A 17,185-nucleotide genomic window follows, 5' to 3' on the forward strand; every position below is an offset into this window, starting at 1 on the left:
CGATTTAGTGCTTGTTCCTTTACTATATCATCAAGCTGTGTTTTTAATTACCAGTGTTTTCAGGACCATATGCCATTCTTCATGCGTTTGGTGGCTTACAGCGCCACCTGGTGGTGGACAGTGTTCATAGTGATTGATATTTACTTACAGAAAACCTGACTTGTTTTTGAACCAAATTTGAATGTGCTATTGTGTACTGTATTTACACTTTTTCGACAAATATGTGGAAATTATTAATTATAATTATTTATAAATTAACATTAATAAATGAAAAGAAAATTGCTGTTTATTGTTAGTTTATGGTACCTAATGCTTTTACATATGTTTACAAATAGAACCTTATTTCAAAGTGTTGCCATGATTTAAAGCCCAAAATTTGGGTAACATAATTTATAAAACTGCTTCAACAATATTTAGTTTGACCTCTTGAGGTTTTCGACCAACATTTTTAAAATACCTTCTTTCTCTTACCATTTGTTGAAATGTACAAAAACTCATTTTAAAATGTTTTATTTTTAAGAGTTACAAGTCTATTTTCCACCCGGTTTGTTTTATACTATTAATTTTACTGTTACTATTACCAATTAACTATAGTATTACATTTTTATAATCATTATATTAAAAGAATGGTACTTTATGTAGAACTTAGGTCACCTCCAGGGCATAGGAGTAAAGTATGTGGGAACACAGGCATATTTTAAAGTAATGCTTATCTCCTTAAAGTGGAAAAATTAACATGGAATTTTCTACAAGTTGTAATGAGTGCAAATCTCCTGCACTCTGCCTTCTCTGTGTGTGGCTCTCTCACTGTCCACTGTTCCCTTGACTTGCAGCATTGAACCCCTGGCCTTGATACACAAGCCATATCTTCATAACAGATTCTTTTTGGTCTTCCTCAGCCCATGTGAGGTTTGAGTTCAGGGTGCTGTGTAGCACAGCTGCTGTAACTGCCTCACACAAGACCCAATCCCACCCTTTCCCTCAAACGTGTGAGAGGCAAACATCACTGCCTAAAAAACTTCAGCAGAACAACAGCTCTCTATCTCAGTGCTTAAACATTATTGCAGGTGCAAAGATAAGCACAGAATGAAGAGAACAGGCAGTAAACAGAGTTGTGCCTTAAACTTGTGCTCATTTGTTTGCCTATCCCTTCCAGAATCTGCAAGAAGTGTAAAATACATTTTTTTTCTCTTACATTTTTTTTTAAGTACTGCCCTTAAGAAGCTATATAAATATACAAGTATATTCCACAAGACAAACTAAGGATTAATGCACAACCATCACAAACAGTCATTGATGCTCAATGAAGCAACACACGATATTAAGAGGTATGCAAACTTTTGAACAGGATGATTTGTTTTATTCCAGTTGTTACGTCTTGTGCTATAAATGTAAATATCCGTTATGTCAAATAGCTTCGTTTGGGTAGTACAAAACAACTCTTTAAAAAAACCTGTTGCAGAATCTGCAAAGGGTATATCCATTTATATGAGCAAGATATACTGTAGGATTCTTTAGATGAACCATAATTCCATTCTGGTTAACTCTCTCTTGCTTGTTCTCCAACAGTCTCTTGACCTCTCTCATACTGTGGTTGGCCAGCAAGGTTATTGTGACCTTGAACAGACCATTCCACTGCTAAAGGCCTGGAATATTTGTGATAAGAGGGGGCGATGGCAAGGGTTATAAATGTCTTCTCAGTTTAAAGATGCATGAGAACTTCAAAATTGCAATAGACAATCCCCTACTTTTTTTTCTTCTCTTTTTTCTTTTTTTTTATATACTGTTTGACCAGACTTTTGATATTGAAACTGATTTTAAATATATGATTAAAAGGTTAAAAAAATAACACCTCTACAAACATGTCCCTCATGGTTAAGCTCATTGAAAATCATAAATGAATGCCTTATTCCGTGTGTTGTCCCTCTGCAACTAGATACTGTGTTTTTCATCAGTTAAAATGCAGTGGGCTACTTTTGTTTCAAGCCTTGGGATAGTTCACCCAAATGTGAAAATTGACATTTACTCATTTAGTCGCCCTCATGTTGTTCCAAACCTCTATTACTTTTTTCTATGGACAGGGTTGGGGAGTAACGGAACACATGTAACGGGATTACGTATTTAAAATACAAAATATAAGTAACTGTATTCCACTACAGTTACAATTTAAATCGTTGGTAATTAGAATACAGTTTCATTCAAAAACTTTACTTTGCATTTTATTGTCATTTGTTTCATTTAATATTTAGTCTTTTCAGATGGAAAACATTTATACATATAAATGATGCGATCCAACGTGCATTTGAACAGCGGTGAAACACTTTCTTATGATGTGTTACATTCATATGAGCAGACAGAGAAGTAAGTTTGAAGTAAGTTTGGAGCAGAAGAAATAGAAATAAACCTTGTGTAAATGCTATTTCTAGCCATTTTACATGCACATGTTACCAGGCATGATCATATTGTTTTATCAAGAAAATACACATTGGATCATAATTTCTTTTTTCTAGTAAGACCTTTGAGATTAGGGCAAAAATCTAATTCTTGATAATAATTTTTGTATTGTTTTCCTGTAAAAATATCTTTATCTTGTTTTAGAAACAACACTGCATAAGATATTTAGAGAATGTATTTTTAACATGTGTATTTTGTCTTACTGTACTGGCAGAGTTTTTATAGTCAAAACAAGTGAAAAAATCTACCAGTGCTGAAGAAATAATCCAAAGTATTTAGAATACGTTACTGACCTTGAGTAATCTAACGGAATACGTTACAAATTACATTTTACAGCATGTATTCTGTAATCTGTAGTGGAATACATTTCAAAAGTAACCCTCCCAACCCTGTCTATGGAACACAAAGACCCCATTTACACCTGGTATTAAGATGCGTCTCGGGTGATCCAATAACGTGGTCAGGTGAGACACTGCTGTTTACACCTGGTTGCTTAAATGCTTCTGCTGTGACCACTTGTGTTCAGATTTCAAGGAGAGGGTCTCTGGTTTCATGACGACATGCATCAATCATGTCCGTGTACTACACCATGATAATTAACCACAAAAAAGTAATAAAAGACAAAGAAAGCATTAATAAAAACTTTATTTGCATTATTTTAGTGGATTACCTATATTAAAGGAGCTTCAGCTGTGTGTGCTTCTCATCCGTGTCCCTGAATGTTGATACAAGACGTACTGAAGAAGATCAGTGAAGTTCATGTCTATGTATCCACATTTTAAATTTTTCAGATAGGATGGTTATTTCCTTTTAAATCCGCTTGGAATTTGACAAATTTAAACTCTTTTTGAAGCACAGCGGTTGATTGACAGGTGAGAGGTGGTGCTTCGCAGCTGTTCGGGACGCATTCAGGACGGATTAGCGTTTACACCTCAAATGCAATGTGGTCAAATACGTTTTTGATTATCTGCATATGAAGATTTTGTGATCTGAACATTTTGCACCCCGTATTTAATGCTGACAACTTGTGATCGGATCACCCAAAATGCATTTTAATACCAGGTGTAAATGGGGTCAAAAGGAGAAATTAGGCACAATGTTGTACAGGCTCTGTCACCATTCAATTTCAATATATGGAAAAAAAGATGCATTTACTTAGGCTATCATTCCCTATCATTCTACCTAATATCTTTTGTGTTCCACGAAAGATAGTTATATTGGTTTGGAACAATTTGAGGGTGAGTAAATGAAGACAAAATTTCCATATTTGGGTGAACTATCTGTTATAATTTGACAAAACATTTTAAAGTTTATTTGAGGGAGACAAAGACACTTCAGAAGGCATCTCATATTTGTATTAATTCATTTGACAAAAGGTAGAGCTACATGCTTGTTGAAAGATTAGGAGATCTACATTATTCATACTAATAAAGAGAGTCATCAACTAATCTCAGTTCTGTACACAAATGCATGCAGGACATGTCAAAAAAGTAATTCAAGCAGCATCTTGTGTATGGTGTAATATTTTAGGAGAGGTCAAGCACTAGTTCACAACATTATTTCCATTGGAATGTGATGCCTTGCATGAATTTCATATCAGCAATCTGTGTCCATAGCAGGATTTCACTGTATTGCTTTATTTTTCCTCATTTTGCCTGCTTGGCCAAGCAGCATATAACTTCAATTTGTCACACCTGAATTCTGGGTCAGTGCACTTTTTTCCATGTGCACCAGGGAGTACAGTGTTCCATCACTAGTCTTTGGTGAAGGCAACATAGCTCCATTTTGCCCCGAAGAGATCTCTGTGCGGTAAATTTGGGCACGAGTTTTAAAGCAGCCAAAACGGCTTGTTAGAATGAAGAAATCCCTCTTGAATGTTTTGGTGAAGAACGCATAGAGAAACGGGTTAGAGCAGGAATTTATAGGGTAAAAGAACACCAGTAAGAATTTGGCATAAGAGACGGTGATGAGTGGTTGTTTTAAGGCTGCAGAGATGGCAAAGAAAGAGATGGGCGCCATGCACAGGAAGTCGGTAAAGATAAGCACGGCCATACGTTTCGCTATGCGCATGTCCGCATTGGCAGGAACAAAGGCGGGATTGTGGACGGTCAGGTAGATGCGCAGGTAACAGACGCAGACAACCAGAAAAGCAGTAACGTTGAGGAAGAGCAACAGTACCACATAACCCTGTGAGAGTGCTGTTTCTACATCCATGGGCAGGCAGATGCTGGTCTTTCTGTAGCTACTCACTCCCAACATGGGCATCAGAGCAGTCAGCAGGGCGAAAAGCCAGCCCGCAGCCATAACTATGCAGGCGTGGCGCAGACGCAGCTTGCGTTCCAGCTGCATTGCGTAAGTGATAGTGTACCAGCGCTCAAGGGTGAGGGCAGTTAGAGTGTAGACGGATAGTTCACTGGAAAAAACCGTGAAGAAGCCTGCCGCACGGCAACCTGCCCCTGTCTGCCATTCTATACCATAGTTGTAGTAGAGCGACTGGGTGTGGATGTCCTTGGCGGCGATGATCAACAGGTAAATGCCCATGCAAAAGTCTGCGAAAGCCAGGTGACACATTAGAAACCTGGGAACAGTCAGTTTGTAGTGGCTTGTGAGGAGCACCAGGAGAACAGCAGAATTGCCCACAATGGCCAGCACACTGATGAACCAGATAAGAACTCGTAGGAAAGTAAAGCCCATGATATCCTCACAGGGGTTGAATGCGTCTGGTTTGGGGTAGCAGGTCACTTCTATCACATCTTTACAGTAGTCTTGGTAAAAATATGGCTCCAGGTGGAGGGCACCAGGATCGTTACACATTTGATTCTTTTCAGACCTGTGTGGACACAAAAATTATGTTTGAGTGTGCAGCAACTTATCAGCTTACTTGGTTTGGAACGTTAACCTGTGTGTAACTGACTTGTTCCTTTTGAAGTTTTTAAAGGCACAGCAGTGGCTGGGGTAGGTCAGGTTGGCCTGGGTGAGCTCAGCAAACAGCGCCAGGCTGGGAAGCGTCTTGAGAGAGTAGACAGAGATGGCTGTCAGGAGCTTGAGGGTCCTCAACATGCTTTCCGGCAGGATGTGGACTGCAGTACGTGAGATATCCCTGTAATGACAACAGCCATTCCAATGTCATTCAAAATGACAGATCCCTTACAAAAATCTAGAGTTCTGGCAAACATACTGCAAATTTGCCACTCATTGCTTTCACATGAAAATGAGCTTTGTGCCATTGTTGCCACGGGTTTGCAATAGAAATGTTTGCAAGTGGCAAATTGTCCATTGTTGCCAAAGGTTTGCTGAAGGTTCACCACTACCAGTGGTGCAAGAGAAGCAAACTACTGGCAATAATTTGCTGCCAATTTATCACATATTAAAGGCCACTTTGTTGCAAATAAAACATTTTTTCAAGGAATTTGTTGTGCTTAGCAAAACTTTTTGAATTATCAGAGAAGACAAGAATGGTCACTTAAAAATGTGATTGTTTATTTGCAGTGTATATGAAATGGTTGCAAAATTAAAGACCTCATGAAAATTTTTATTTTTGTGGCTTTACACTATATCTACAGTATATACAGTATATCCAACTTTTCCTACGTCCTGTGATGCTTAGTGAGAAATGTGGGCGTTACTTCCGTTGTCAAGTAAACACAGCTGTTGTTGCAGTGTACATCCATTCATTCTTTCGTTGTGGCGTTGGGATTTTTGAGGAGAGCTTGTATGATTTCGTGAGGACATACATCAATCACTATATCAGTGTGTTACTGAACGATAATAAACTGCAAAAAAGTCATAAAGACAAAGAAAGTGCGAACAAAACCGGCGCACTGTTTCTCCCAGATGCAGTTGAGATTTAATCTAAGCACAAACGCAACATTTCGAGCAAAGTTATTAGTTGTTTTAGTGGCGTACCTGTGTTAGTTCAGCTTCAGATGTGTGTGCTTGTCATCTTGTCACCCTGCATGTTCAAATAGACAGACACACTGAGGAAGAGCCGTGAAGTTCTCATCCTTGGGTATGTAATCGCTTTTTCAAGTTTTCCGATCAGATGGTTATTTTGGAGTGGTGGTGGCGTAGTGGGCTAAAGCACATAACTGGTAATCAGAAGGTTACTGGTTCAATCCCCACAGCCCCCACCATTGTGTGCTTGAGCAAGGCACTTAACTCCAGTTTGCTCCAGGGGGATTGTCCCTATAATAAGTGCACTGTAAGTCGCTTTGGATAAAAGCATCTGCCAAATGCATCAATGTAAATTTCCTTTTAAATCCGCATGTAATTTAAACTTTTGTTCGGCGGGTGATTGACTAGTGAGAGTTGGTGCTTTGCCGCCGTCCGTGACGCATCAGGAGGGTGTTTTTAACCTCAAATGCGATGTGGTTTTTGACTACCTCTGTATGTGTTTTTTGTGATCCCACCACAAAACATTTTGCACCACGTTTACAACTATATTTAGCGCTGACCATTTGCGATCTGATCATCCGAAATGCATCTTATTACCAGCTGTAAACAGGGTCTAAAATGACTGCAGCCAGAGCTAGGGAATGCTATAGAACGACTTCCGGCGGAAGTCCCACCCACATTCGTTTCCCCAGTAAGACCCCAAAGAAAAAGGTGGATAGTAGCTTAACAGTAGTAAATCATTAAATCTTACTAAAAATAAAAGGTCCCACTAACTTTTGTTTCAGCCTCAGATGGGCTCAAATATCAGGAGTTGCATGCATTCAACACTGTGTGCTTTAAAACGTGATAAAAAAAATAAATAAAAAATGTTGTCCTTTTTGGCTTTCTGTAGATCAACGCACTGTGTAAAATTGACAGATTTATTGCTTATTTTTTATTCATCTGGTGTATAATGTTAGTTTAGAAGAGAGCAGGCTGTGAATAGGCTAAAATAGATGCTTATTAGAAATGTTTTTTTTTTGCTAGACTTGCCAAAATTGGCAAGGTTCATGGCATTGTGTCTTAAAGTTTGCAAATTCCTTGAGCACATGCATGTTCCTCCATTTACATCCATTCAATAGTAGCCATGTATTCTGACAAAATAATAAAAAAAGTTTCATGTAACAAATAAATCACAAATAATTCATAAGGAGTGGTGGTGGCATAGTGGACTAAAGCACTGAACTGGTAAGCAGAAGTTTGTTGGTTCAATCCCCACAGCCACCACTGTTGTGTCCTTGAGCAAGGCACTTAACTCCAGGTTACTCCAGGGGGATTGTCCCTGTAATAAGGGCACTGTAAGTTGCTTTGGATAAAAGCATCTGCCAAATGTGTAATGTAATTCATAATTTAGAAGATGGTTAACTAGAGAATTTTTTTTTCTACAGCATGAAATACACTTCGCCCAGTCTGCTGCATGTTCTAATATAGATTGATTAGTCACATAGCATGCACTACTCAAATGATTGGCTTGAATAAAAATATTTCTGGAACTGATTCCCCATTAATAAAATATGGAAGCATCCAGGTTGCATATTTCTGGGGCCAGCCGAGCAACTGCCATTGAGATGAGTAATGAATAGTTTCCTTGGAAAGTAGCAAGCCGAGAAACTACCATTGAGATGAATGGGAATGCTAACGGATAGCTTTCTCCAGGTATTTCAGACCTCCTTGGGAATGTCAACACATTTGTCAATGTCACAAAGTCACACAATTTCAACTGCACTTATCAAGCCATTTCTTTGGTCTAGAAGGCTGCTAGTGAATACATTTACACACAAATATTAGTTACACAAAATAGCACTGTCAAAAACCCAGTTGAGAAATGCCACATTAAAATGTTTAACAAGCACTCTCTAAAGAACTGAGTTAATAGTGCACAAAAAAGGTTACTGTGATTAGTATGAGTGAAACAGGCATTGCTGTGAGAGCTTGTCTTGAATTAAAGGACATGGAGTGGGTGTGTGGTGTTCCAGCTGGTGAGTTGTATTGTTGTTGAAAGTCAGAGTTGTTCATGCTTACAGAACGATGGGGCCTTCGGCTCCTATAAAGGCATAACTGTGGATATGACTAAGCTGCTGGTTTCCCATGAGAAAGCTGTGAGAGAAAAAGGGGAGGAAGAGAGAGATTAGAGAATTTATGAGAGATTAAAAATTTATAAAGGAGATAATATATCAAAGATGTTATTGAACTTACAGCTTTTCAATTTTGGTGCCATTAAATGCATAGCTGTCTATCTCACGTATACCATTCTTTGTCAGTCTCCTGTGAGAATACACTGTTAGACTGGGTAATGGAAAATTTATTTAACTTTGTAATATATACTTTATATATACAACACTAACCCTTTAAAGGGTGCTTCTTCAACCACACACTTTTATGTTCCAGGGGTTGATTTTTATTAGATTCCATTTTTTTCTTTTTGTAATATACTTTTTGTCACTTTAAGGCTTTTAGCATGCCTTCATCATTTATTTTTACTTCTTTTCAAATGTCTTTAATGTATACTGTATATGTTTTTTATCATTTTACCCTGGTTCCAGACTTTCAATCTCAAAATATGGAAATCCACAATAAAAATATTACTTAGATTTTTAAATATAGGGTAATCTAAACAAAGAATGAAATAAACAAACCATTTTAATATTTATATTTGAAAATGATTTTTAACTGAAAATAATTTCATTGACTCAATTGTGGTTTCATTTCCACCACTACAAACAAATGCTTTGTCCCAGCAGTCTGAAATGTAATTTCAACCTAAAAATATTAACAAAGCGACTTACAGTGCCTGTAATAACGGCACTGTAAGTCGCTTTGGATAGAAGCATCTGCCAAATGTGTAAATGTAATTCATAATTTAGAAGATGGTTAACAAGAGAATTTTATATAAAAATATTAACAAACAAAATACATGTGGTGGGAATTACCTGTGCTGGTTCAGAAAAAATATAGTAAAAAGAAATTCTCCTGTGATGCGTGTATATCCACTGTTGGACATTGTTAATAGACAAATGTATTTAGTTTAACCAGCAGGAGTGTGAAAAGCATGTTTTAAGGGAGTCCACAGGGTCAAACATAGTTGAAGAAACACTCTTAAACTGTGTAACTCTTAAACTAAAACTCTTCTGTCACCATGACAGATTCCTTAAAAAAAGCTCATTCTGATTCTGATTAAAGGGATAGTTCACCCAAAAAGGAAAATGATCTTATTTACGCCATCCCAGATGTGTATGACTTTCTTTCTTGGGCAGAGCATAAATTAAGATTTTTAGAAGAATATCTCAGCTCTGTAGGTTCATACAATGAAAGTGAATGTGTCCAAAAATCTGAAGCTCCAAAAAGCACATAAAGGCAACATAAAATAAATCCATAAGACTCCAGTGGTTTAATCCATGTCTTCAGAAATGATCCAATCAGTTTTGGGTGAGAACAGCTACTTTTTCACTATAAATCAGCAGTCTCCTTGGCGATCATGAATTCAAGTTTTATTACGCTTCTTAGCATTATCTAGAGCTCTGTGCATACGTCAAGCACTAGGAAGTGTTATCAAGACTGAAATGATTGTGATTGGTGCCTAGAGACTGCAATGGCAAGATGTAAAATGAAAAATAAGTTACATTTTGGTCTGTTCTCACCCAAAACTGATTGGATCTCGTCTGAAGACATGGATTAACATGCATTGTATGGACCTACAGAGCTGAGATATTCTTCTAAAAACCTTAGCTTGTGTTCTGCTTAAGAAAGAAAGTCATGCACATCTGGGATGGCATGAGGGTGAGTAAATGGTGATTTTTGTGTGAACTATCCCTTTAAATTTAAGTACAGCAGAACACACTTTGGTAAAAACATATAAACAAAACTATAGATGTACTGTATACTTACAGTTCAGTTATGGTGGCACTGGTCAATCCGAGGAAAGCATTACTAGGAATTCTCTCTATGTGCATGTTATCCTGTAGATCACTACAAGATGGATTTGAAGAAATAAAAAAAATGTAAATGGTAAAATGTAACATTTTATAGTTTAACTTGGATCAGACAAAACTGAACATACTGTAGATCAGTTGTACAAAGTAGTGCACCTTTTTGTGACTTACTGTTTACAGAATTTAAGTTTTGTTATGTATATGAGCAAGTACCTGAGTGAAAACATATACTCAAACCCCAAGTGATAAAGCATGCATAAAGACTTACAACAGAAATTCAAGAACAGCAGAGTTGATCTTCGAGAAATCAGGTAAGATTTTAAGACCAGTGTTTGATATAGTCCTAGAGGAACACACACAGACACATACAGGGAGACAAGATTAATGAATGTAATATGTCAAGGAGACGTTTGTACTTTGTCTTTGTATCTGAAGACTTTGTTTTGGTCATTCTGCTTTTACTGAGGTCTTTCAGGACTCTTAGGATAATTCAATGGTAGGCTACAACTCATGTGGGAATATACTCCCTTTGGCTTGCTTTACCAGAGCATGAGACCAGAATGATTCAGAGTTCTATTTGACAAGAGCAATGAAGGCAAGGCAGAAAAGAACTCACAGATACCGCAGCTTTGAAAGTCTCCAGAAGGCATCTTTGTGAATGACAAGGTTTTTTGATTTTGTAATAGTTCTGGTGAAACAAACAAACAATTAACTGTTATAATTTTTTTATACAACAGTTAGTTCTGGTTATCTAATTTGATTGGTTCAAGAGTGCTGATATTTCTTGTAACTGCACAGTAATGTGTCAGTGTTTGTGACATGCAACAGTTGATCCAGCTTTGACGTCTTTTGGAACTATTTTCGTTTACAGAGCAAAGATTAGCAAAATAACTGGCCATGTTGTGTCTAAAATGCAAGCTATGAATATTAACTCCTTGTTTATAGAACTTGCAATCATGCTGTTACAACAGAATCTGTCAGCATGGCTGTGATTACCTGGGTTGTGCAATATTGCTTAATTTTACTTTTTGCATCAGATGACTTGAATTTTTAAGTTCCATGTTTTTAATATGCCATGTGTTTATGCTAAAATAAAATATATGAACAAGAAGCAACACGACTGGATGTGATTTGCATACAGAAATTAGAATATCCTCTGTTAAGTGCTACAACTTACATTTCCTGAAGCTCTGTAAGGTTGGAGAAGGCAAAGGCTTCAATTCGCTCAAGGGCACCGTTCTCCGACACCACTCTAAGGAGAAGAAAGAATAATAATTACATAACAGCATATATTTTTATGAGCAGTTTATATTTCTAATGTTTCAAACTTTAGAAAGCTGTTTGAGTACAGTACAATTAATTTGATTACAAAATTTTAATTAGCATCCTAAATTTGTCCATTTGTGCATACTGTATGTTCTGACATAAATAGAATCAAATCACTATACTATTCAAATTGTTATCTCAGAAGACTCTCACAATAATAGATTAAAAATGTCAATTTCTCTCCCTTGGGTTTTGCAGTATTTCCTGTGATAATTTTTGTTTTGTTTTGGGTTACTGTTAAACATCACGTTCCATATCAAAGCCTAAATATATTCAATCAAGGCTAAATATAATTTGTTTACATGAGGTTTTGCATTAAGCCAAAACTAAGCAAAAAATCTATCATGACACAAGAAGTTGTGAGCATAACAGCACTCAGTACTCAGGGGACAGCACTCAGGTTTTGCAATCTCCATGTGGATCCTTCCTGAATATACACTGCATGCCCAATTATTAGGCAAATTGTATTCCTCAGGATTAATTTTATTGTTGAACAAACACAATGCTCTCAGTCAATCCAATATGTAATTGAACCTCAAACCTGAATGTTTAACAAAGAAAAAGTGAGTTTTGTCTTTCTCAGGGGAATATATAAGTATGTACAATTATTAGGCAACTAAATTACAAAAAGAATTTCTCCCAACTCAATTGTTTATTCTCAATTTTTAGAGTAGGTGCAACAAATAAGTAACACAAAATGACAATTAACATTTTTGGCCTTTCAAAAATATTCAGCGACCAATATAGCCACCCTTCTTTTCAATAACTGCCATGAGCCTTCCATCCATAGAGTCTGTCAGTTTCTTGATCTGTTCACGATCAACTTTCGCTGAAGCAGCAACCACAGCCTCCCAAATGCTGTTCAAAGAGGTGTATTGTCTTCCCTCACTGTAAATCTCACGTTTGAGAAGGGCCCACAAGTTCTCAGTAGGATTTAAGTCAGGTGAGGAAGGGGGCCAAGTCATTATTTGGGCATCTTTTAGGCCCTTACTGGCTAGCCAAGCAGTGGAGTACTTGGATGCATGTGATAGAGCATTGTCCTGCATAAAGATCATGGCCTTCTTGAATGCTGAGGACTTCTTCCTGTACCACTGCTTGAAGAACGTACTTACAAGAAAGTGGCAGTAGGTTTGAGAGTTGAGTTTCAGTCCATCTTCAACTGAAAAAGTTCCAACTACTTCATCCTTAATGATAGTAGCCTATAACAGTACCCCTCCTCCACCTTGCTGGCACCTGACTCGAAGTGGTGCCCTGTAGTGATCCAGCCACGGGCCCATCCATCTGGTCCATCAAGAGTCACTCTCATTTCATCTGTCCATAAAACCTTTGAAAAATCTGTCTTCATGTATTTCTTTGCCCAATCTTGTGCAAAGTGAAATGCTTCAACCTGTGAATATATTCAGTGGTGGTCATGTTTCAGCCTTCTTGACCTTGGCCATGTCTCTGAGCACTTGGCACCTTGTACTTCTGGACACTCCAGGTAGGTTGCAGTTTTGTAATATGGTAGCATTGGAGGATAATGGGTTCCTGGTAGCTTCACGTTTAATTCTTCTCAAGTCTTTTGCAGTTAATTTGCGCCTTTTCTTCTTTTTGCGCCCCAGTTGACTATTCACAACAAAACGTTTGATTGTCTGGTGGTCACGCCTCAACAGTTTATCTATTTCAAGAGTGTTGCATCGGTCTGAAAGGCATTTTACAATATTTGGCTTTTCAGTGTCAGTTAAGTCTCTTTTTTGGCCCATTTTATCTGAGGTAATGAAGCTGCCTAATAATTATGCACACCTTGATATAAGGTGTTAGTCACTTTTGCCACACCCTCCCTCATTACACAAATACATACCAACTGAAAATGATTGAATCAAATAAGCATTCAAATTTATATGGTTTGGAGTTGGAAAATGTGCATGGAAATAATGATAAGATCAGAATACTCACTTGCCTAATAATTGGGCACACAGTGTACACATTCACATTTTAATAGTAAATAGCTCCGTGACCTTCATAATTGGCACTCACATTCTCTTCAGCTCATGTAGTTCAGAGAGGGCTGCTTGTCGCAACACGCTGATCTGAGTCAGTTTGATCTCCCTGCTCAAAATTAGATAGAAGACATGTGATTTACCATTACATTTGTTATTGTTGTGCAGTTATAAATATCACAGCCAATTCAGATGAGGTTGGAATCATGAACAATCACACATACTGTAAAAGCTGGCATAGCTATTTCAGATATGGGTGCTTTATCTATTTTTGATTTTGCTGTCTTCATATCGGCAATGTTTAATCATTTAATTTGAGTTCCACAGTTGTGACACCAAACAGAAACACACTAGCTGAAATTCAGAGTAGCACAGCATGTGCTCTGAAAACCCATCTTTCCAAGTGTCTTTGTGAATTTACACACTGATTTCCTTTTTGTTTAATATGGGAATCTAATGCAGTCTCATGAATGTTAGAGTGAACAGAATGAGACATCATTATGATAGAAACTATGGCTTTCAAGATTTGGTGTCCTATTATCAAAAATGGAAGCACAATTACCAGTATTTACAGGCAGCATTAAATGATCTGTTTACTGTCTAGCTTCTTGTGGAATTATCATTGCATACTGCCATTAGCGTCTGTGTGTTTTGTCTGTGGATATTCTTTCCTGTAATCCTCACAGACGCAGACAGCACATTTACCCTGTACACAAAACATGCTGGACATAAGCGTGGACATAAATGGGGCATTGGTACAAGAGATACACTATTAAAGATAATCAAAATCTGTTAGTTCGCTATCTCTTTGTTATATAGTTTGATTGATGTTTTTGAGTGCTGTAAAAAAAATGTATTTGTCCTTGACTCTCACACCTCCCTTCCCTTTCCTATAACATACCGTATATGATAACTGCCTCTCTCATCCTCTCTCTTTCTTTCTCTCTACCTAAGTATCTTTGTGTTCACTCCACCATTCTCTCTCTCTCCATCTCTTCTTCTCTCTTATAAGGTGGTAGGGAATCAAGAAGGGAGTATGTAATGAAATGTGTTTAAGTTATGGGGACCAATGAGGGGGTTGATAATTGTGGTACATTAATTAAATGTAAAAAATATTTTGCCTATGTTTAAGTTTTGCCTACTGGGATTCAACTTATGTGATGAGTTTTGAAGTCTAAATTAGAAACTGAGTTAATTTGCTTATGGGTTTACTGTACAATATGAGAAGTACAGTAAACCCATAAGCAAAATAACTCAGTTTCCAATTTAGACTTCAAAACTCATCGCACACGAAGGCAAGCAATATTTCAAAGAAAAGTTATGCTAAGACAAACAAGCTGCAAAGCTCGTCCTGCTCTTTCAGAATGGAAGAGTACAAAGTAGCAAAACTGTGTAAAGTGTAGACAGGCATACTGAGGCTCAGAACGAAGAGGCCCAGTTTGGGTGAGACAGCAGAGCAAGATTCACCTAGGCATCTTATCCAAACCAATCAAATATTAACCTGCTTAAGAAGCAAAGGGATTCTTTACGGTTACCTCTCTCTCTCTCTCTCTCTCTCTCTCTCTCTCTCTCTCTCTCTCTCTCTCTCTCAAATGAGCTGACTAAAAATAATGCATGACTTCATGCAATATAAGAAAAACATTTGATATCAAAACACACGCCCCCATGTTAGGCTTGAGAGTTTGTGTGAGGAACGATAGCCTTGAGATTATGGTAACACAACAGAAATATTTATTCCTTGTCAGTCACATTTTGCTACTCCTAAACTACAAAAACAAGCTCTGAAAAATAACAATGTCATTGAAAATGATGTAATAAATTGTACTCGTATTTTACCATACACATAGCTACATTTCCCAAAACAACTAGGCAAGCTTCAAAATACTGGTATTCCAGGGTAATTTGATGTACATTACCTGAAATTCTGTCAATATTCTTTAAATTGTATGCATTTTTTGTATTGTGTGGAGTGTTGGGTAAATTACTCAAAAATGTAATCCAAAAAAAAATAATAAATTGTATCCAGATCTATTTTTTATTTATCAGACTGCTTTACTGATTACTTCTGATAACAAAGTAATCACATTACTAATTACTTTAATTTAAAGTTACTTTCTAAAACACTTAAACACATACTTTTTTGTTTTTCCATTTAACAAATTCAAAATGATATCTGTTTCTTCCTTGTTCATTGATTCGTTAGAGGGCGTATTCCCTTCAGATGTTACAGAAGCACAAACCTATATTACATAATGTATGTAATAAATTACATTAAACATAATTTATTTTTTACATTTATTCTACATAAATAATATAATTTTAGAAATATCTGTAACCCAAGTAAAGTACTTAAAAGTAAATTAACTAATTAAGTTAAATATAGTTACTAAATTAAGTCAGAAACTATAATTGGGTTACATGAATTTAAAATGTAATGTGTTACACTACATTCTGATTGAAAAGAAATGAGATTATAGTAACTAGTAACTTTGCAATTGCATTGCACCCAATGTGGACAAATCTGTCCCCAGAAGTGACAAGAGCAGGTGTGGAAAAACAATAATTAATTGTATTCTAAAAGGTTTTCTTTTAAGGTTTAGGTTAGGGTTATTCTGTAGTATTTATAATGAACTTTATCTTAAAACAACAGAAGTCTTTATTTATGGTGTGTTTGTATTGATACTCACACAAATGTGGTATTTGTTGGAATATTTCTTGACATCTCATGAATCTTGTTGCCCAGACACAAGAAAAAGCGAGTGGTACAATTGAATGAGCAGAAATGTGATCCAGCACACATGCCATCTGTGTATGGCTTGGACCAGCAAAGGCAACAGCACAGCATCATCAACGAGATCATCCTCTTTATCATCTTCTCTTCTAATAAAACAGATGACCAGATTTCCAGTCTCTCCTGTTAGGTGGAAATTTTTTAAACAGTGTTTGTGAATTTAGAAACACACAAAAACTCTGGCTGGGGCCCTAGTTTAGCGTTCCAAAGCAGCACTCCATAGCAGTGCTTCTGGGCTCCGGTGATGCTCAGGTAAGGCCTGGGCAAGGCTTGGATCTGTAGGTCTGTTTGTATAGTGCCTTCTGGTTGTACTGGTGTGTTCTTGTGAAGCAGGGAGTCTGATCCTCTTCCTAAGAGGCGTGCTGGGTCAGAAGCTCTACAGAGCCAAGGGAGACCTTGAGAGAGAGGTCCGCTGATAACAAACACATTTTTTGTTCATTCCACCCCTCGAATCCTTTTTTCTCTCCTCCTCTCATCCTTTTCTACAGGGAAAGAAACACTGCATGTGGTCCTCCCTATCCTTTTTAAACTCAAAACGTCCCAGGAAGGCTACATACAAACAGTCTTCCTGTAGCAATATTCATGGAGAAGTTACTATTGTTGCTGTTTATTTGGAAATGTGGTGTGAAATGCTTGGTAAACTGATCTATTTTTCTTTTCACATTTGTGCTCTTGTAAAAAAGATTTAGTCCCAGTTTATAGGGGAAGGCATTGCAGGGAGTGACCGATGTTATTTGGCATGTGAGTGCTGGTCTCACTCAGCAGCTTGTGAA

The 17,185-nt window shown here is 37.1% G+C and overlaps 1 protein-coding gene across 1 annotated transcript; it reads right to left on the reverse strand.

Moving 5' to 3' along the window:
• Positions 1-3,961: 3,961 nt before the first annotated feature.
• On the reverse strand, positions 3,962-16,493 carry LOC127426717 (follicle-stimulating hormone receptor-like). The gene is made up of 10 exons (XM_051673684.1): positions 16,309-16,493; positions 13,659-13,730; positions 11,494-11,568; positions 10,933-11,004; positions 10,585-10,659; positions 10,273-10,353; positions 8,584-8,652; positions 8,410-8,484; positions 5,369-5,554; positions 3,962-5,284 (listed from the first exon to the last, which is right to left on the reverse strand). The coding sequence occupies exons 1-10, from the start codon at positions 16,491-16,493 to the stop codon at positions 4,135-4,137; spliced, it is 2,040 nt and encodes a 679-aa protein (XP_051529644.1). The 3' UTR covers positions 3,962-4,134.
• Between the last annotated feature and the right edge of the window lie 692 nt (positions 16,494-17,185).

Source organism: Myxocyprinus asiaticus, chromosome 36 (genome assembly GCF_019703515.2).
Source record: "Myxocyprinus asiaticus isolate MX2 ecotype Aquarium Trade chromosome 36, UBuf_Myxa_2, whole genome shotgun sequence".
NCBI lineage: Eukaryota > Metazoa > Chordata > Actinopteri > Cypriniformes > Catostomidae > Myxocyprinus > Myxocyprinus asiaticus.